The 21969-nt window shown below is 38.2% G+C and overlaps 1 protein-coding gene across 3 annotated transcripts; it reads right to left on the bottom strand.

Annotated features, from left to right (window-relative positions):
* Positions 1-707: 707 nt before the first annotated feature.
* Positions 708-20782, bottom strand: tpd52 (tumor protein D52). Of its 3 annotated transcripts, none has more exons than XM_016669317.1 (7): positions 20626-20782; positions 6630-6757; positions 6100-6248; positions 5415-5516; positions 4071-4112; positions 2873-2921; positions 708-2283 (listed from the first exon to the last, which is right to left on the bottom strand). In XM_016669317.1, exons 1-7 carry the CDS (start codon positions 20642-20644, stop codon positions 2167-2169), a joined length of 606 nt encoding a protein of 201 aa, XP_016524803.1. In that variant the 5' UTR covers positions 20645-20782; the 3' UTR covers positions 708-2166. The 3 variants fall into 3 exon arrangements, with proteins under 3 accessions (XP_016524803.1, XP_016524802.1, XP_007547816.1); XM_016669316.1 differs by lacking the exon at positions 20626-20782 and adding an exon at positions 10765-11363; XM_007547754.2 differs by lacking the exons at positions 4071-4112; positions 20626-20782 and adding an exon at positions 10765-11357.
* Positions 20783-21969: the final 1187 nt, after the last annotated feature.

Here is a 21969-nt window from a genome sequence, read left to right as displayed (position 1 = left end):
TGGCCTGGAGCAGAAAAATAAAGCCATCAAAAGTAGGTGCCACTTCTGTGATTGGCTGCCCTCATGTGGTCATACAAGGTACTGCATCTCAATTAGGTTAATATGAGCTTCCACACTGGTTGGCGTTTCTTTTACGAGAGGCAGGTTAATTACAGGGCATTTGTGTTTCTATTAAAAAAATAAAACATTTGTGAGACATAAAAATATGACTCCACATAAAAATCCCATGTCTGACATTCAGGCTTCCTACAGATTTTCCTGTTAAAAAAACTTTTCAAGGCTCAAACTTCTGGGACTTTTAGCATTAGGTCTGGACATGTTGAGTTTTGTTATCTGTGTATGGTCTAAAAAATATGAAACACAAAACTGGAAGTTGCCGACCGTTTTGGAACATCATGTCCAATTTACAGGTTTTATTTTATGAAAACAATAGAACTGCTAGCATTCAAATTTATTTTGAATTACATTTGAATTAAAAGTTACTAACAGCTAATTGTGGTCACAAAACAAGAAGTTGCAGACTTAAATAGTAGGCCATTTTTTCTCAGAAATTAATATTTTTTGTTAAATAAATAAAGATCAGAAAACTACAAAATATTTGTAAGGTTTTTTTTTTTTTTTTTTTCCTTATTTTGCTTGAATTACATTTCCAGACCGTGTAAAAACCGAACTTTATTCTGTTGGTAAATCATTACTGGAACGTGGTGGTCAATGAAAACACGAGAATCTTTATTGATAGCAATCAAAGAAAACAACACTAAACACTAGATTTCTCTGATCCACAGTCTGTACAGCGCAGCGGAATCACTCGTGCTTCATACTGACAGTGGGAGTTGATTTATATTCATGCAGTACCTCTTATCCACCAGCAGGGGAGGACTTGTACCAGTTTGATGCTGCGCCCGATAGAAAAGTTTGTCCTACCTCAGTTTGTGCTGAAATCGGCTCCGTTGGGGTTTTATTGATCACTGTTTGAAGCCCAATAAATTAGAGTTTAATAGCTTCCAGCATATAATCGATGTAAAGCAACACAAGGCTGTAAAGCCAACTCTAACTAGAGTTTTGATATTAAAAAAAATAAATGTATTCGATAAATGCAAAAGAAATTTTTTTTGTTGTTGTTTTTTTTTTTTTACAAATCCTTGGCATCAATCAATCAAGTTCGTTTTTGTCGCAATAAAAAAAAAAAAGGGGGTGGGGGAAACACTACTGTAGGGCTGTGTACTACACAGCATGGGTAGTTTGGGTGTTGCCGCTCCCGCAGAAACAATGCACTAGTGTTCAAATATTGACTCTGGCTGGCTGTGGAGGCTACATTTATTTCTCTGTCACCTCAGGTCAAGGCTGGACCTTGACGGCGTGTTTGCTCTGAGCTGTTCTGCTGATCTTGGCCGTTTTCCTGCAGCTTTCCGAGCGCGGTGGGGGGAGGACAGGGGGGGACGGGAGGCTCTGACAGGTTTCTCCACAATGAAAGGGGGGAGGTCTGCCTGAGTCTGAAACGTGCAGTCAGTAGTCGTATTAACAACACAGTGTATCAAACCCGGAAAGCCGAGCGACCCGAGAGCAGCACAAGATACAAAAATATTAATATTCATTGCTGGGACACCATGTTATATTTCTCGGAGGGAGGGGGATAACAGTTTGGCCCAGGAAGAAAATCTAAGCCAAAACCACCCGTGTTTAATAACAATGACTCCAACATTTAATACATTTCTAAAGTACACTACAATTGTTCTTAACTGCACAGTTTTCTACACTCGAGTGTTAATACCATAAAGAAACCAAAGTACACTGGAGCATGTTTGGCATTGAAGCTTTTCTGGTTAGAAAAAAAAAAGAAAGGCAAAGAAATGAATGAGTGCAACAAGGAAACGGGATTCCTCTAACGGTGAGCCTGAACAAACTAAACAAACTCAAAAAGACGGTGAGAATATGTGCCTGAACCCATCCCGTGGTTTTTAGTTTCAAACAAGCTAACGACTGAGCGTGTGTGTCGGAAGAGGACAGAGGGCAAGTCGATCGCAGAGGATGCTGGGAAGGTATTTGTTTCCAATAGAGGGGAGACTGGCACACAAGAGTTAAACTGGTCAGAGGAGCGGGGTGGGGAGTGGAGGGCGAGGGGTGCGGGTGGTGAAGAGGTCAGAGGGTGAAAGTGCGGTCTCAGTCTCATTGCATGGGTGCGTCCTGGGTGGGGGCGTCCTCAGGCTGGCTGATCAAAGACTCGGTGGTTTCCGGGACGTTGCCGTCCTGGTTGCTGGGAGGAGTGGTGGGGGTGATCTTAGTCTGAACGAGGAGGGAGAAGAAATCTGTTATTGGCTTCCATGGTGTTAAAATGATTAATGCACAAACAGTCTGCAAGTAAACAATTTGAAGAGTTTCTCAAACCTAACTGTGAACATGACCGTGCATGGAGAGATGCATAAAAATTGGAGGACGAGTTGGAAATAAGTGTGGCACAATTGTTGCTTTTCAGTTTTTTTTGTTTGTTTGTTTGTTTTATTTAAAAAAAAAGAAAACACAGCACCTTAACTATTTTTGCATAACATTTTTTGTGGAAAAACTTTATTGCTTTGATATTTTTACTCAGTGTTATACTGTGTGAATCTCATGGGCAGGTATAAAAACACTATTGTTCAATGTATTAAAAAAAATTAAAAGCAAAGACATGATCCAATTATTTTCAAAACAAATCACATCAATTGCTGCCGTTACAGTCCTTGCAGTAATAATATGGCTTATTAGAGATAAAGTAATGATGCTTATAATGCTTATTTATTGTTGATATTCAGAACATGACAAACACAATCCAATAAACATTGTAGTTTTTTTTTTTGTATCATGCAAATCCAAAATCCAGTTATCAATCCCATACCTTCAGTGTCTCGACTTTCTCCTCCAGTGACTTGAAAGTTGGCGCGTTCCTGTGAAGTGGGAGGAAAAGACGCAACGGTGAGTTGACAAGCACAAGACAGACCTGAGCAGACCGCATTTATCCGACCTCGCCGTCCGCTCACTGCAGGGCAAACGCCAACAGTAAGCACAACGTTAGGAGGTCCAGATACCCGATACCAAATATTCACAAAGCAGCCTTTTCCTGAGGTGACCCCATTCTGTCCAGATCTGTTTCCACTGAAAAGCTGCTTGGTGTTGATTTCCATGAAAGAAGGGAAAAAAAACACTAACTAAAAGAAAGGAAGCAGACTAAAAGGGACGAGGCGATAAAGCAGAGGGCATGTGTTTGTTTTTTTTAAAGAGAAATTATATCTGGTCTGAAATGAATGCAGGAAACTTTGGGACCCTGAAGCCGAACGAAGTTTGAAATTCAGGGCGGGACGTCTGCCTACACGCAGATGAAGGCGGGTGTTTCCCCGCATCTTCAGAGGGCGCCTCGGGGTTTTATCTCCATGTTTTGGACAACATTTCTGTTTGACCTCTGCTGACCTGAAGAAACAGCAGCCTGGCTGAGGGAGATTACTCACACTGCGGTGTTGCTGTGTGCTGATACCAGCTGATACTGTTGGGATGCTTACAGTTAACACTCACACCTCTGCCAACACAAACAGAAGATGCTTCTCTTCACTCGCAGGGTCTTCTACTCTTATTGGCCCTTTTGGTAATGATGGATAAAAAAAAAACCTTCTGTACTGAATAAAAATACTAGAATTGACAACAAGTAATTTACTGCAGTCAGCCAATCTCTCACTGTAGACATTTGAAAAGTTTTTTTGTTGCCCAACATGTATTTTGGTAGCTAAACATATATACTGAGCGTATTCAAGTAGCCATTTTCTTACAGCATTTTCTGAACTGTAAAACTCACATAGGTCTTGAATGAAAAGTATGTTCTCTTATTAAGTGTGGACATGAAAGAGATGGGTTCTTCTGTTCATAAAATTAAAGATTGGATTAAAATATGCAACATCATAGCACTCCCATAAAAAAAAAGAAAAGAAAAATAAGCCAATAAGACTGCATCATTTTAAGATGTTGAAAAAACAAACATATGTCGCCTTTATGTTCTCTTTATGATTCGTGTGTCATCAGCATCAAGTAGTTAGGCTGCTCCTTACCTGATTGCTGGCATGCTAGCTGAATGTTGTATTGACTGTAAACTATCCGACAGCATTAAGGAGAAGAAATCTGCCGTTAGTCAAGTCGGATAAAAGCATAGCGTGCACAGACAGAACAAAGGTGAGACAGGCTTCACAAAGCACAACAAAACGTAATTTATTCTGTCAAGTGCGTAAAGCCTGTAAACCCTGCTTCATCCCATTAAGATCGATTGTGTGCTATCACAGAGGATATGTGTTAATCCCCTGCATTAGGGTGAATATCTGCTCATCAAACAGACACATATAAAACATTCACAAAGCACGGAGACAAATAAGGTGACACACACACACACACACACACACACACACACACACACACACACACACAAAACGTCTCCGACCGCAGTGGGTTCGTTGTTCTTTACCTCACGCTCCCCCCACCCCCAACTCTAAATGGACTCTGGATCTGTAAGGCTGCATTTCTCAGCACACTGCAGCTTTGACCAGGGCTAACAATCTTGTTTGTGGGTCAATAATCCCGAGGGAAGAAGGATGACGGGGTAGAAGACGACTTAGGTCCAGAGGAAGATCAACGGGAGGTGAATCCCGCTCTGAACAAGCTGTCGTTGGGTGTTTTTAAACTGTCTTTAATCCCTGCTTAATCGTGAATAGAATGGACGGACTGATGGACAGCTGAGTGAATGGACGGATTGAGGAAAAATGGACGAATGCCAATGTCGTACTCGGCAGCTCAAACCTAAAAGACAATTAGAAATTGGTATTGGCCTGTAAAAGCTTGATTGGTGCATCGCTTAGTAAAAGTAGAGATGCACCAATCAGTGAGTCGGGGAAATTAATTTCCTTTGAGCATTTCTGATTGGTAATAAGAAGGTCGAGAAATGAAAAATATTGACTGTTTGCTCCTTTTTCGTGCCTGGACCAAAACAAAGAACTCCCATTATTCTCCATCTATGAATACATCGACCAACAACATACAGGGTTTACCCCTGAATAAAATGAATGAGATAAAGGTTGGGAACTTGTACCTAGACGCAATAACAGCTGCAATTCCTTCACTTTCAATTGTATTTAAAGCTTTTACTGCAGCACAGTAATGGGGGAAAAAAATAAAAATTGAATTGGCAAATTAGACCTCAGAGAAACCCACAAACCAGTTTTGACCAGAAAAAAAAAACTCATAAAATTGGTGCATCTTCATTGAAAATGTACAGAGAGAAAATAAAAGAAAGAAAAAGACAGAATTTTTCTTGCAATTATGCTTAAGTGGCTCTGATCATTATTAGTATAAAACGCTGGACTTTTGGAGCTCACAGGAAACCTTCCGCCTGGCATCTGACATACCTGACATCCTCGAACTTCTTGCTGATGGCCGAGCCCATGTTGGAGAAGGCCGCCGTCGCTTTCAGACTGGCCTGAGACAGAGTTTCAGACGTCCTCCGATAGCTGAAACGCAGCAGGGCGAGGACAGGAGGATATGAATGCAATAAAGAAAGACCGAGGGATCAAAGGCTGAGGAGAAAAGTCAAGGTCAGAGTAAAGCTTCGGTGTCTTTTTCATTTAAAGTAAGCCTGGGAAGAATCCCAACGCCACTCATTTCCTGCAGAATAAACCCCATCAAACAGTTTCGCAAAAGCCAGAGGCAACCTGTCGACAGCGCCGACATCTTTTTCTCCCCTCACACAGCAGGGAAGGAATCGTGTCTCAGTAGCGCTGACAGCTAGCTGCGTTTTCAGCACGTTCAGAAACGCGGAACAATAATGAATAATTTAAATATAATAAAGCCGTTACCCGAGAGGTTTCCATTCTGTTAACAGAAAATATACTTCAAAGGCCTCTCAGAACACGCTCACAGTCATTTTATTACTATTATTTCATCAATCAAAAACTCTTTCTTGGTCAGATGAGTAGCGCATGAAAGAGAGAGAGAGAAAAAATAAATCAAACACAAAAACTCAAAAAGCCCGATAGTCATAACAAAAGTGCATCAACTTAAACCCCTCACAACTTGGTAGGTAAAAGTACTCACGCTGTGGAAGTGGTGACTTCCTGCCAGGTTTTGGTGATGTTCTGTTTCAGCTCGTTTAAAGGTGTGATGCCCAGTTTCCTCTTGATGTCTGCGAGCTGCTTCTCTTTAGCTGCCAACACCTGGGACAGAGTCTGGATCTCGTCTTCAACCTGACAGATTGAATACACACGCCACGCCGAGTTATGGGACACCAAGTCACCAAATTACTCAGTGCTATATGAGCACTGCTATATTAAAGTTGGCTAAAAATATATATAAGAAGAAAAAATATATATATGTTGATCCTGTTTCTGAGTAGCATTTCTAAGAGCAACAGGGCACAAAAGTGCAACAGTATTTAAATAATGAACCACTGTTGATCGAAGAAGGCAAGTTAAAGGCTTTAGAGAGAAAAATTATTTGTTAGGAGACTGAAAACAGAGCAGAATAATGTAAGAAAAGCAAAGAACTGCCACATATAAAAGTAAACAATGATGAAAGCTTTGTATCCCAACACTCTTCAGTAAGACGTCGCTCATTAATCCCCTGACCTTAGCCAGCTCCTCTTGCAGCTCCTGACGCTCTTCCTCCGTCATGACAGGAGGAAGAGGAGCTGCACCGACAGATGTCACTGCATCCTCTCCCACCTCGGCTACAGAGTCCGGCTGCTCCTGGAAATCTGGCAAGTACAAAAATGTAAAGAAACACAGATCAACCATCCTAACTTTACAAGCACGAGTCTCCTCAAAACTTCAATAAATAAAAAATAAGAAGAAAAGTAGCAAACAGATGCGAGTCTCAAAGGAAACCCTTTGCTTTTTTTCCTTACTTTACAAAAGGATGTGGCCATATTTATTCCCTCTTTACACTAATAAGAACACATTATTAAAATTATAAGGCTACTATGAAAAGTAGCTGGAGTGGGCAACAGCAAACACGTCTTTAAACACGTCTTTAATCTCTTAAAAATTGTGGAATTCTAAATAAAAGGAAGTAAAATGCAAAAAAAGAGAATAGAAGAAGTCAAAACAGGAAGTTCGTGATGGAAGTCTTTTACTACAGTGAAATGAGGCACACCTATCTAAAAGCTGAAATGAGAGCCATCTATATGCGTCCAAACACTGCAATTAGGTCATTTCACTTCTCAAACTGTGACTACATTGCACGGGAGACTTTTGGTTTATACTTTTATATTGCCAAATTCAGAAACATAGGACTATTTAAATGACTAGATACACATAAAATAATACAAAAAAAAAATGCTTGCTTTTAAGAAGCAACCATTTGGACATTTCTGGTGACAATAAGTCTGATGCACTCTGCACCATTCCACTCATATCTACGCAGGCTGATTCAGAGCCGCCATGTTTCTGAAATGTGCCACAGTGTGTCTGTTGACGGACGCACCGTTCCGTGGTCGAAATGCAGAGGTGGACAAAAAAAAAAGCGAGGAAGTTGAAACAGGGTCATTCCAGTGCAATACTGGAATGACCCTGTGTTGCACTGGTATGCTGTTTCTAAGAGTTTCGAAACCACAAGTGCATCTAATCTGAAAGAGAAAAAGGCACTGAGGAGACATGAGGACATGCAGCGTTACGAATGAGTCTTCCCAAGGCGTCGCAGCCTGATCCTAGTGTGAACAAACAATGGCGGCTTATCGACGCAGTAAGCAAACAATGAGGCTAATAATAGTGTAATTTTGGACACAACCAAACTGTTTCTAACACTTGGGCAAAGATGGGTCTGAAGGTCAAGCTGCTGCAGCTTTACATATCCTACATGTTCAAATACATTTCTGCACAAAATGACTAATTTGGGCTGTGAGACTTGGAGATATTGTTGTTCAATATTCCAGTGACAATATCAGAAGTAATGAAAACATTTCTTCGATATCTCTTGAGATATATTTTTCTTCTCCTGTACAACGTGATGTTTCTGTCAGTCTCCTGTAGCACTTCTGGCACTGAAATCTGCCATCTAGTGCAAACGTAAGGAGAAGTTTAAGTCCACTTAGCCGACCAATTATATTACTGGCAGGGAGAATTTAAATGCCTTTGTGTGTTCAAAAAGTCGTTTGAAATTGCAACATTGCACACAGTGTGACTGGATGAATATATTTCGCAGCTCGTCTTAAGTGAAACTCAACTCTGTTATTAACAGACTATCGTGGGTGTTAATTTACTTTAAATGTACGGAGACTCTGCATTCGCAAATACATTTTCTTCTCTTGAATGACTCAGATTGGCATCTGGACAGAACAAGACTGGACAGACCTATGAGTTATTTCAAGATGATTTGTTGCACCATTACTCACTGTTTGGATATTAAATTAACAGTATAAATGATAAATTATATCCAAACTCTGAAGCCATTTCTCTGTTCCTCCGAAGCGTGACACTTGCGCTGCCCTGAAGGATCTGTCTTCTTATCGCTTCATCGTGTCCTCAACCCTTTTTTCAAACCAGGGTGATCCACTATGTTACATTACACTAATGAAATACACAATACAGATACTGGCCTCCTTATAAAGAAAGAACTGGTAGAGCAGGCTCTATTGCTTTAATGAAATGTGTGCCTTTGTACCAACTGAATAACTTTTAGAAACTCCACTTCTTTACAAAACACTTTCTAGGTGCAGGCTAGTGACAAAGTCTGAAAGTGAACATGGCTGTTGAAGGAGCGATTCATTCAGTGTTTGAAAAAGAGAAAGCTACTCATTTGAAGGGAATAGAAAAGTCTGAATGTAGAAGTTTAACTCGTTACCGTAAAACTGCACATCACTCGCCTCCACAATGACCACCCCATTTTTGAGCGGATGTCAAAGCAACATAAACAATTAGAAGTTGAATGCAAAACGGGCTTGTGAGGAAGAAAACAGAATTTAAGGATGAAAGTTCTCACAGGTAGGCAGGTTCTCCACAAATCAGAAGAGACAATGGAGAAGTAAGAGCCAAATCTAATAAGCTCTTCCGATCTCCTCAGTTTCATCGTCCCTCACCACAACAACCAGATATGGTTTAGGTAATATATTTCTGAGATTATAAGACAGTGGATGTGAATGGAAAGTAATGTCAACATCTTGATTATTTTCTGACTATATAAAAAGCTTTCTCCAGCAGTACGATCCCTCATGTAAAAATGTGACATAGTTGTCTAAAATGGGACTTTTGGTTACTTTTGGATGCATTTCATCACATCAAATGATCACTTTCAAACATCTCAATATTTAATAATCCTCTCACGGAATAAACAATAAAAGAAAAATTCTAATTAGAAATGTTAATAATCCCAATCATGCCATGAATTTTGGGGGGTTTGCAAATTTAATCAATGATAATTTACCAACAGAATTTTTGTTTTGCCCCAAAACAAACAAAAAAATTGACACTCATCACTCTTACTTGAATGGCAAGTTCTTTTATCTTTCTCATTTTTAAGAAGGGCTAGTAGCAGAAATGACCCTCAGTGTCGCATCATATTTATCCCCCATGGAAACAGGATCTCAATTTCAGAAATGACCCTCGGTGTCGCATCATATTTATCCCCCATGGAAACAGGATCTCAATTTCTTGTAAACAACAAACATTTAAACAGTTCTTTTTTTATCAATTCCAAATAAAAAAAAAACTGTTGAAGTTATATTTAATAAGTAAGTATTATTTAACAAATCACCAAGTGTTACAATCATTTCGGTAACACTTTATTCGAAGGGGTGTGCATGAGACTGACATGACACTGTCATAAACATGACATAACACCTGTCATGAACATAAAGAAGTCTTTATGAATGTTTATGAATGTTGTCATGAAGTGTCATTCGGTAAATAATGACACTTTTAATGAAAAGTTGCTCTAAAAGTTGCATTGAAAGTCCATTAAGAGTGCCAACTTTGCATTAAATTATGATAATTTACAAAATCATGCAAAGTTGGCATTTTTAAAGGACTTTTAATGCAACTTTTAGAGCAACTTTGCATTAAAAGTGTCATTATTTACCGAATGACACTTCATGACAACTGTCATAAACATTCATAAAGACTTTTTTATGTTCATGACACTGTCATGCCTATGACAGTGTCATGTCAGTCTTATGCACACGCCTTCAAATAAAGTGTTACCATCATTTATTAATTTGGGATTCATTGCTCACTGGATAAGTCTCCTCAAATAAAATGCAAAAAATGCAATAGATAAATTAATGAACTGATGTTTTGTTCCAAATCTCAACAGGTTCTGGTAATGTACGTAGCTTACTATAATCAATTTTTTTTTAAGTTTTCTTTAATTAGATTATTCAAATCTTAATCTTTCTGTCTACAAAATTGATAATTATTCTAACAAAGCGTATCAACACAACTGATGGCTACAACAGATGGATATTAAATAAAACACACAAACTGAAAGCAAAGATAAAGAAACCATGTTTTCTTTTTAGTTTTGGCATTGAAACAGCAACAAAACGGCTTGTACAGATACAGTGATAAAACTGAACAGTAAATGCAACAAACACTTTTGTCACCGCACACAATAATAAGTTTTCCCCTCCTCTTATAGTTTGTGTTCCCCAAATTCTTCCTGCTCAGTGACCCAAAGCCATGTTTGCCTTTTTTTTCTGTCCAGTGAACACATGCACACACACGCATACACACCCTGCACTCAGCCTCTCCCTTTCCTCCTTGTGATTACCTCTGGATCTGACAGCTGGCGAACTGGGCGGCGTGTCGCTGTAAGCTGGGGAGAGGTAGAGATAACTGGAGTTGACCCCTTGTTCAAAGTCAAACGGAGAGTGGTATTCCTCCAGAGGCTCCATATTTACAGGTTCGCCGTGCGCCGCTGTGAAAAACCACCTCCTCGACGCAACCTCTACCTAAGCAGAGCCGCCCGAGTCCTGATTGTCTGCATGTGATCCAGCCGCGTGCTGGTTGTCACTGTCTCTCCTTGCTTACGACACTCTGGACTCTTGTTCTCTTTGTGAGGAACACTTAAGCAGATTTTAGATTGGTTTAGGAGCAGCCAGAAGGACAAAAACGAAACAAAGAAGCACCACGTGCTTGGTGCAGAAGGCCAAAGGATTGTAAACTCTCTGCTTCTTGCGGGACGTTAATAAGTTACCTGTCCCCTCAAGCAGCTGCTGTAGATCACACACACACACACACACACACACGCACACCCTCCCCCTCCCCACTATAATCCCAAAGGTCAGCTCTCAGTCCATCATTCAAAAATCCGTTTGTACAACCAGTTTTACCACCAGTTTTTGAAGGCGTGTTGCAGAGGTTCAACTCTCTATTCTTTCTGCCATTTCCACTCCTCACTCTCTCACTGTGAAGTGAGGAGAAAGTAGGAGAGAGTCCATTTGTGTGAGAGGGTCATGTGGTGTGTGTGTGTAGGGGCGCATTAGATGAAAAGCATAATCTGCAGTGTCCCAGATTACAGCAAAGCGATAATCCTGGGAGGCCAGTCCAACTCGGAGCAGCAGCAGTAATGCTAGTCAGCCAGAATGAGATGGGAGGATGCTGCAGGCTACACTGGCTGCTCTGGAGGTAATGGAGAGAAAGTGCTTTTTGTGCTTTTTGTGTTTTAAAAAAAGAAAGAAAGAAAAAAAACAAAGCGGTACTGTGGACGTTCAGTACGTGAATTGATCTGTTCTTTCCGAGCAACAAGGACTTTCATTAAACTGCAGGTTTCTGTTGTCACAGGGAGACATTTGAACATTTTAAAGATCGGTGGAGAAAAGTAAATGAATCATGATTTTTTTGTTGTTGTTTTTTTTAAGAAATCCATTTCTAGATCACGTTCAAATCAGAGATAATTTTGTAATCACCTTCCTGATATTCCATTGATCTCCTTTTTGCAACAAACCTAATAAACACACCTAATGTATTTCTGCTTTGGTTTCACTGAGAGCTTCTGTGACGCCACGGCAGATGCCAGATTACGAGCCATTTATGCTGAGCCGAGAGGGAGACGCATCAGTGTTTGTTGCTGCTGCTTTGTTAAAGTTTTTAGTCATCATTAAATTTTTGCTCCAACCAACCACTAAAACAGTTTATGAAAAACTAATACCTGGATCATTTTGAAACTATATTCTTACTTTGTAATATCTTCTGGCTCATGCACGTTGCCACACTTTTCTGAAGCTGGATCTATTTGGTCTAGTTTAGAAAAGTCAGCGCAACTAAAGGATGAGGTAAGGAGAACAGCATCCTGGTAGGTGGAAGACCTGCACCACATTTACTGAACATTGCTGTGACAACACCAATCACTTCCTCTTCTTTATTTTTCCTCTTTGTTCCCTTTACAATATTCCTACCATTTTAATGAGCTTTGGCATAACTGAAGCTACGAATACACAAGTGTGAATATTAAGGGCTGTAGTCACACATATACATGCATTACTGTGCAAGCTCATCATCTCTGGCACACTCAATTCATGTAAGCTACACGATGAAGCCTCCACGAAACAGACACGTTTGTCAGGCCCATCCTGCTGATGCTCTGCTGGAATGAGATCTGGGAAATTTAAAGGTCGAGTCGCAAACTTGTCCACACAAGACCGTGACGCTAGTTCAACACCATTCCTTACTTGGACCACCTTTAAATAAACACCGATCCCTGCAGACTGGGAACACCCCAACACGAAGCTCTGATCCAGTCATGGCACCATCACACATCAACTCTTGTTAAACTCCCATTTTTCCTGTTTCAAACACAACCCAGCGTGGAATCTTCACTTGCTGTCGTTCACATTTGGTGCCATGACGAAGACATTTTCAGCATTATTTACCTCATCTTCTATATTGTTATGCCTGACCAGTTTAGACTTCATTTACAATCAGGTCAGTGTAGATAGGATTGTTTCATCATAATTTTTTAAATAAGAATGGTCACAGTTTTAGACTTAGAAACATGAATCACTGGTGAGATCCTTCAACAGTTCAGCTCAAACTGTTCTTCTTTTCTAAGGAGTCAGACAAGCGGGTTCACACAGGCCTGTTTGAGGAAGTGCTTTGATTAAGCAATAAACAGAGACTCTATACTGGCTAAACACAAGCACTGAGGATTTTTTTTTTTTTTTAATAAACTGTAGTTGGATAGGAAAAACTCGTTGAAACAAACGTTGAATATTTTTTTGTTTTACCTTACCACCTCATAACCAAATAATGCCCTGATGAGGAGCAACTAAAAATGTTGTCTAAAACACAATGCTTTGCAAAACTACTCCATGATTATGTTTTATTGGGATTTCATGTCATCGTATCAACACATTCAGCAGAATTGTGAAGTGGAATTTATGTTCACGTTTCAAGATGTATATAAAGGTAAAAAATAAATAAATAAATAAAAAATAGTGCATGCATCTTTGCCAAATAACTCAAACTCAGAAGACTAACTGGGGCTGGGAACTACTGATCGACATGTCAACACCGAGGCAGACTAATGTTTCTACATCCACTGTGTCTTCATCAGGGAGATCGCTCAAGCTGAGTCACAATGACAGAAGAGCGTCTTAGCACATGAAAACGCCCAACACAGAATCTCAACTGGATTTAAGTCAGGACTTTGAGTAGGACAATTCTAACACATGAATGTGCTTCGATCTAAACCAGTCCGCTGTGCCTCCAGCTGTATTCTCAGAGCAGATGTCCTGTTGGAAAGGGAACCTCTTCTCTGGTCTAACATCTTCTAGATTTTCTTTCAATGTTTTTCGAAATTTAGCTCCACGATCCTCTCATCAGATCAGATGTGACCAGCTTTTTTCTACCCCTGCTACAGAAAAGCATGATGCTCATGCCTTTGATTACCTAAACTTTGACAAAGTGCATTTCCAGTCAGAAAAGCCAGCTCAAGGAGGAAGTAGCTGGTCAGCTATGACAAGTTCCCAAATTACACCGGCTACTCCACACAAACTCTTCAACCTTGGTGACCTGAGAGAGAGAGAGCAATACACTGCAACACCTAAACATCTAAAACCTTTAGATCTGGAGGTCAAACCCAGAGCTCAGGGACGGGTCACTTGAATTAAATGACTGAATTACATCCTCGTGCATTCAGGTTCAAGTAGAGTTCTGATAATGACCTGATTATGTGATAGCTGAATTAGCATCTGTTTTTTTAAAATCAACTCCAATGAAGCGGAATGCACATTTTCAAATTATTTTTTTCTATCTTAACTAGAAAAACAAATATTTATGAATATTTTAGCAGCTAATTGTCATAGAGATTAGGAAATCAACAATTTCACGTGACGATTGTTAAAAAGTAGTAAATTTAGTGCAACTCACAGAACCTTTAAAAGAATTACATTCAAGTCACAAATTATGCAACATTTCAGATTAATATTCACATGTTCATGACAGGGATTTGAACAGATAAGATCTTCCTAGACTGTAACAGGGAACAAACAGCCATCTTAAAGTGGTTAACGAAGCACAGCATGAGATCAATTACGCCACTATTCGAGGCATAGCCTGTCACATGATTGGCCTAAAACAAGAATCATGGGACATGAATGACTGCATGAGCTGGACCCACAGAGCTCCCATGAGATGGGCATCATGGGAAAATAATAAGGAAAGTCGTAGATGGAGCAGAGAGACTGTACATGTGTTTCTAATGCAAGTTTATAAAGGAGGATGGTTAAAAAAAAAAAACCAAAACAAAAAAAAAAAAAAAATCCCCCGCCACTAAACTAGAGGAAACCTCTTCGCAATAAAATGTCCAACCAAATCTTGTTCCATCCAACAAACCACGTCCAGCTATTTGATTTAAGAGTATTAAACCAGGGAAAGAACTAATACGTGCACACCTATCCATTAGACTAGACTACTAAAAATCAAGAAGTAAAATCAAATAGATTTAAAAAGCTGCTGCTCAAAGATTCTCTCCATCCAGTCCGACTGATGTTGAGCTATTTTTCAAAAGGAGGAGGAGCAAACACACCAAGCAGATGCACTGTAGTTGCAGATACAACGTCATTAAGCTAAGAAAAGTAAGTAAAATTGATTTATATTGCACCTGTCACAGACATAAAAAAAAAAATCACAAAGTGCTTTACAAAAACACAAACATAAAAACAAGAATAACAAACTGATGTAAAATGCAGCAGTCTAGCTATGAGCCTGTTGATATTTACTTGGTTTGGCTGAATACAAATGCAGACCATCTGTTAAATTTGTTTTTACTTGTGAGAATATTGGGGGGGAAAATTTTTTTTTTAAAAATCAACAATTGTCCACTACTACGAATTAGCCCATCACACAAAATCCCCCCGAAATGTATTAAAAAGATTAAGGACAAACTGTGAAAAAGCTCTAAACACATGTATTGCAATTTCATAGAAAAAAAATATTTTTAAATGATTAAGGACATTTTCAGAGTGCTAACATCTAACCAACCATCAAATGTGGAAAATAAAACATTGTTTTAAAAACAAAACTGGAATTTATCATTTACAATTGTGAATTATTGAGTGATAAAATGAATTGCAATTGCAATTTTTTAAACACGGGTTGAGACAGCAATAATGTTAAAAAACCCAAAAAACATTCAATTGAATAATTCCAACAAATAAATAAAATCAGGTAAATGTCAAGCAAAAGAAAACATGAAACTTTAGCTTTAAATGAAAGAAAGCAAATCCAATTTAACCAATTCCACAAAATGGAAACAGGAAAAGCTGCTGCAGTGTACAAAACAACTCAAGTACATATAAGAAATTACACACTACTTTGTGAAATATGACTAATTAAAGCACCTTAGCATTCTCTACTGTAATGTTAATTATAGGACATAATCTCCATCATAATTCCTGTTAGTTTTTTAAGCCAGTCAGGCACATTAAAGTGGAAAAAAAAAAGTATCCCAGTTTTGTCTTTACTTTAGAGTCTGCAGCCATGCTGAAAAAGCCACCATCCTCCATGCCAGGAAGTACAGGATAGTTGTCTTCACTCATGCAGGATAACAACGGAGGAGTGTTAAAAAAAAACACACAAAAAAAAACGGGACCAGAAATTCCAGTATCTCTGTTACAAATGGTTAGGCCTAAGCAGCAAAGTCTAAGTCATCTCCTACAAGAATGTCTAAAAAAACAGAGCTTCTTCCCAAATTACACAATTAAATCTTCAGTTATTTAGAAATTATAATTTATAGGCTCCACACTGTGCTCCATTTGGCAGAGAGAGGAACTTTGGGAGTCTCTCCACAGTGTCATGTTGGCCGTCTGCGTGATTTAAGAGCTCTCGTTCAGCTGACGGCACTGCCAGGCCAAACCTCACATCTGAACGACAACTTCAGTAGAAAGGTCTAAAAACAGCAAATGAATTTCTGCTTTTGTAAATCTGGATCTATAATCAAAGACATTCTAAGTTATCTTAAAAAGCATCAAAACTTAATGCCTTTTTTTTTTTTTTACATGACAAAAGAGTGAATATGTAGGCAGGCAGTTCGGTGTTTTTTTTTTTTTTAAGTCACAATTAATAAACAATAACAAACAATTTATCTACAACATATTTGATTTAATTTAACTGACCTGAAAGGGCAGTTTTCTATCTGTAATCACAAACACAGATAGACAAGACAGCAGTATTACAATACAAAGAACAGCTAAATTTACAATGCTTTCTAATTTTTTAAGAATCTTTTTGTAAAGATAGAGTAAAAGCCTTAATAACGAGAAAAACTGCAGCAATTGTTTTTCTGTGTAGGATTTATGCTATTGCAATTGCAGACTGATTTATTCTACAGCTGACCGTTTTCCACGTCTATACCAAGGATGTCAATGAATGTGAAATAGCTGCTGTAGACGTCAAACAAACACACAAAACAAGCAGGTGATTGTGAAATTGGGCCCTAAAGGAAGCGAAACACATCAATATGAATTTAAAAGTTTGGTAGAGATTTAATAACTTCTCACATGAGGCTGCAATGATGTACTGTGAAGCCTCTAACATCAGAGTGCATTTTACAAAAAATTTGGTTCTGCTAAATTGATTTCTTTTTAAAACAAACCAGCTTTGGGGCTCTTGACTGTGAGGTACTTTCTCTGACAAATGGGAGCAGTCTAATAAAGCAAAATCTAATAAAGCAAAATTGTTGATCTGCGCTCATGATCAACCTTGTTAGTCGAGCCACTCGAAAAACAACATTGGACAGAAACCCCGACTGTCTTGTTTTTGATCCTGAATGTAAACGTCAGTGACCAAGAAAACAGAAAACATCCACACAACACAGGAGACACAGCTTAACACAACTAAAAAAAAAATATTAAAAAAAAAAAACTTTCATTCACAGCTTTTAACATTTGCTTGGAACAACAACGAAGAATGAAATGTTGATTGAAGCCTAATCTTTCCCACTGTATGCAAATCACGTTATCAAAGTACGCTCGATCGCTCCTTTTCAGCACATTGAACGTAAAGAAACGGTGCAAAGAACTGATCACTCAAAGAAAGAGATGCTTCTAAGCAAGTAGGTCATCTTTCCCACACACACACAATAAGAGCAAAGGAAGCTCTTAAAAACTACCAACCGCTCAGTATGCACTAGCCTTACTCCTACAACCCGATAACCTGATTTCACTTCATCTGCATAACCACAAGGCTTCATCTGAAACACATTTCAAAGGGAAAACTAAATGATGAGTGAAATAAGGTGATTTTTATAGAGAGGTCTACATGACTGACATATTTTATGAGGCGTGGGCCGCTTGTAATATAACCCTCAGGAAAAATCCCACTATTCAATGTTATTTGAACAAAAATTGTAAACAAAAATGCATTGAGAATTTAAAAACAGAAAAACAACATATTATTGCTGTGCACAAACGCCGCAAGATATAATTAATTAAAAAAAAAATCTAATTATTGTTTTGATCAATTTTTATTCAGGCATAACAAGCAATTTAAAATAAACATCTCAAAATCGGAATCATTTTGATAGGTCTCCGTTTTTCGTGTCGGAAAATATTACCAAACACCCACATTTGTTAGTGGGGATGAGGTAAGAAAGTGCAGCTGCAATCTTTCAGGAAGCTAAACAGAAGCGTGCATTGAAATGTGGGTGACAGGTTTTTCTATACGAGAGAAAAATCTGGTATCCTCCAGCACTGTTTGTGCTTCTCATTAAGAATATTTTATACTTAAGCATAGAAATGTTCAGTTTTTAAACTGTAGCAGTTTAAAGCAATCCTGCGCAATGAGATGATCTACACCTTCCCCTAAAGGAGAATTTTAGCTTAGAATTAAACAAAACAAGGAGGTATTCAGATAAACCACTGTGTCAGTAGCTTTATGCCATACTAGACAGTACACATCTACCATGGATATCTGGACGTGTTAAAAAAATTAAAATGAATGTCTGTTGGAGTGACAAAGCACATTTCCATAAAGGGGAACACAAAAATGACCGTATTTAAAGTGGCAGAGAGGAAGAATGACTTTTAACTTTACTCTTGTTAGCTGCTGCAAAAAAAATAAAAGCTTAATTCTGAAAGTACTGGATTTATATCGTGCAATAATTACATAAATTGACAGTTGGATAACCTCATGAAAATCTTTACTCTCATGAATAACAGTATGAACAAAGAACCCCACAAAAATATTCATTTGTGGAGTGTTTCTGACTTTCAAATTTCATGGCATTAAAAATATTCAACTGCAATGTTACTGATAGAATTTCGTGGTCATGATATTGGTTGGCAGTAATTTCTTTAATCTTCCCTTCCTTTTTTATTATTATGATATCCCTGGCAGTTTATATGCTCTTAAGAGTTTGGGTCTCTAAATTCTAACATACTGTATATTCAATGTGAGTCCAGCTGCTAAAATGTATTATTCAGACTACTGACAAATGACACTTCAAATATAATATTCTGCCAAAAAGTACATGCAAGCCATATTTTATTGTGATATTGCATCCACTTGCATTACAAGGCAAAACTTTTGTGATTGGTTAGTAATGCACCAATCAGCCAGTTGTCCCTTGATCATACATTTTGAATTTGTTCTCCTCCACATTCAAAATATACATCAAAACTGAAAAACTGAACATTTACAGTCAACAAGAGCATCAGCCAAGACTATGAATTCATCAAAATTTTGATTTGATTAAAGTTCAATAGCGATTTGGTTCATTTGATTCATAACTGGGAAAAATATTGCAATTCCTTCATTTGCTGTTGGATTATAAACTATTGTCTCTATTAACAAACTTGTAATGCGTTTTTTTCCAGTTCAATGCGTTGCTCCTAAAAAGCATTAAAAAAAAAAGAAAATAAATCAGTCTGAACCAACAGGTCAGAATTAAACCCCCCCAGAAATGATTGAACAGAAAAAAAAACCTAATTTGTGCATCTCTAGATTTTGTTAAACTGTGCTGGTTTTTCCGAAACACATTCAAGATTTGTCAAATACTGGATAGTTGACGCATGCTAGTACAGTTTTTGTAGCATAAGATGATACAGTAAGCTGCCATAGGAGTACCCTCCCACTGTCATTGAAATGATTTATCTTATAACTCTTACCTCAACTAACTGCACGAAAAAACTTAAACAAAATTATATTACATTTGTAACAGGCTGTGTCTGCTGGTTCACCATGAATTTCCTACATATTTTGTGTTCTGTTGCTTTAATGGCACGCAGAGATCAGGAAATTACATACAGAAAACCTGGAAGGGAGCTGTTTTTTTTTTTTTGTTTTTTTTTTTGCTTGTTTGGTTTCTTTTTTTAATTAATGGTAATACTCAACTTCTATTGAATGATCACAAATAAACCTCTGTCACCTGCTTCTATGTAGTCAGCAGAACTATAACCAACTGCCCCTGTTTACAACGTTTTTTCTTTTTCTCCAGGTACTTTTTAGCTTAAAACACTGGCTAACAAAGCCAAAGGTCTCAGATGAAGAGGTTTAAGTGTAGACGGATAAAATGTTACAGAAATATTCGGGAAGCCAGAGAAGATGAAATATTGCATGTAAAGCATGTTTGCAGTATATCTTCACCTTGCTTTATCCCAAAACACAATGTTTTTAAACAGGAACGCGTTACTTGCAAGAAACATTGAGCACTTCTGACATTTACAGAATGTGGCTGTCAAACAGGTGTGACTGCTTCCTACGTAACTTATCTTTATATTTATTAAAACACTTCTTTTTGATTGACTTTTTAGTAGCTATCAAAGCCATAATCCGTATTTTAACCTGAACATCTTAATATATTTTCCCCGTTGATATTTTCACTAAAGTAGCCCATCTGACAGTTACATGCGTAAAAGGCGTGGAACATCAGACTTCCGTATTATTTTTTGCAACGTTGACACTCTAATTTGGAAACGGTGTTAAAAGTAGGTTGCTAAAGTCTACATGGTGTTAGTTTATTGTCACTTTACTTACATCACTTAAAAAAAAAACAGCATATGTTGTCATGCCTCAAGATTCAACCGCAATACAAACTTTTTAGCTAGTCTGTGAACTTTTGAGAGATAAAAAACAGATGAGAACCATCAATAACAATACTGACAGAGCAAATAAAATGCAATAAAGTGTTTACCTTTCTCTTCGCCCTCCATCGTGTGGTCCAGAAATGTTTCTGGTCGTTTTTAAGTCCAGGGTGTGCAGGTTGCCAATTTGACGGCGGAAGGTCTTCCTGTTCTCTCCGTCATGTTGCCAAGCAGCCCGCCGTACGGGGTGGGGTTCTGAGTGACGTAAACACGCAGGAGTGTAAACAAAGAGATGCACGTGGGTTGAGTTTTTATACTATCAAGAGCATAGCAAATGAAGGAGAAGTCAGCTTATGGACGATTTTTTATTTACTTTTTTTTCTTACAAAACTTACATAAAAAATATATGTTGGACACAGCACGCTGTGCTGTGCTGGGATAAATTCAAAGTATTCACATTTTGTTCAAGATAAACTCTACTTATAGATGTTACCTCTGACTTTAAAGAGGTATTGCACTCAAACAAAGACAGAAGTGCACAAAAGTCGATTTAAAAGTTGTATCTTTATCAAAACAGAGAAAGTGATTATAAATCTCAAAAGAGAAAGGAATAGGTTAAACATTATTTTCATCATGTTAGAAGAAGTGAAGGTGGTTGAGAAGCATAAATACCTTGATGCTCATCTGGACAACAGACTGAACTGGAGAAGCAACAGTGAAGGCATCTATCTACAAGAAGGGACAGGGCAGACTGTGCTTATTGAGGAAGCTTAGTCATTCAGCTGCATATGTTCTATAAGTTTGTTGCAGAAATCAAACTAATAGGGTTATAGGGGTATAGGGATGTAATATAATCTCTTCTGTCATCATCTGTTCGGGTAGCAACGTCAGAGCTACCCGAACAGATAAGGCTAAACAGCCAGATAAAAAAGAAGACTTGTTCCATTCTAGGGACTTCTGTGGAGCCCCTGGAGATTATGTGCAAAGATCTTCATAAAATCAAAAAAATGATGGACAACCCTGAGTATCCTCTTCATGAGTCAGCTGCTTTACAACAAAAGTATCTTCAGTCAGAGGCTTCTTCAGATTTACTGTAATACAAACTATACTAGAGAACATCCTTCCTAACCCCCAGTCATCAGGATCTACAACTATTTGAAGAACCTAAGATAATATGAGTCTCAGCAGCATTTAATTTGGTTTTGGGATAAGAAAGTATTCTTGAATTGAGTTGAATTGAATTGAATTGAATTGAACTCAATTGAATTGAATTGAATTGAATTGAATTGAATTGAATTGAATTGAATTGAATTGAATTGAATTGAATTGAATATGCCCAGCTCAGGCCTGAGCTATACCCATTTTCAGGTACTGTTGCCTGCCTGTACAATTCTGCTTGAAAAAACACAATGTTGCTTACAGCAAATAACATAGGCCAAGGAGCTGTTTTTTTT

Source organism: Poecilia formosa, unplaced genomic scaffold (assembly GCF_000485575.1).
Source record: "Poecilia formosa unplaced genomic scaffold, Poecilia_formosa-5.1.2 Scaffold21, whole genome shotgun sequence".
Classification (NCBI taxonomy): domain Eukaryota; kingdom Metazoa; phylum Chordata; class Actinopteri; order Cyprinodontiformes; family Poeciliidae; genus Poecilia; species Poecilia formosa.
Note: the sequence above shows the minus strand (reverse complement) of the source record. Positions and strands in the feature narration are given on the sequence as shown.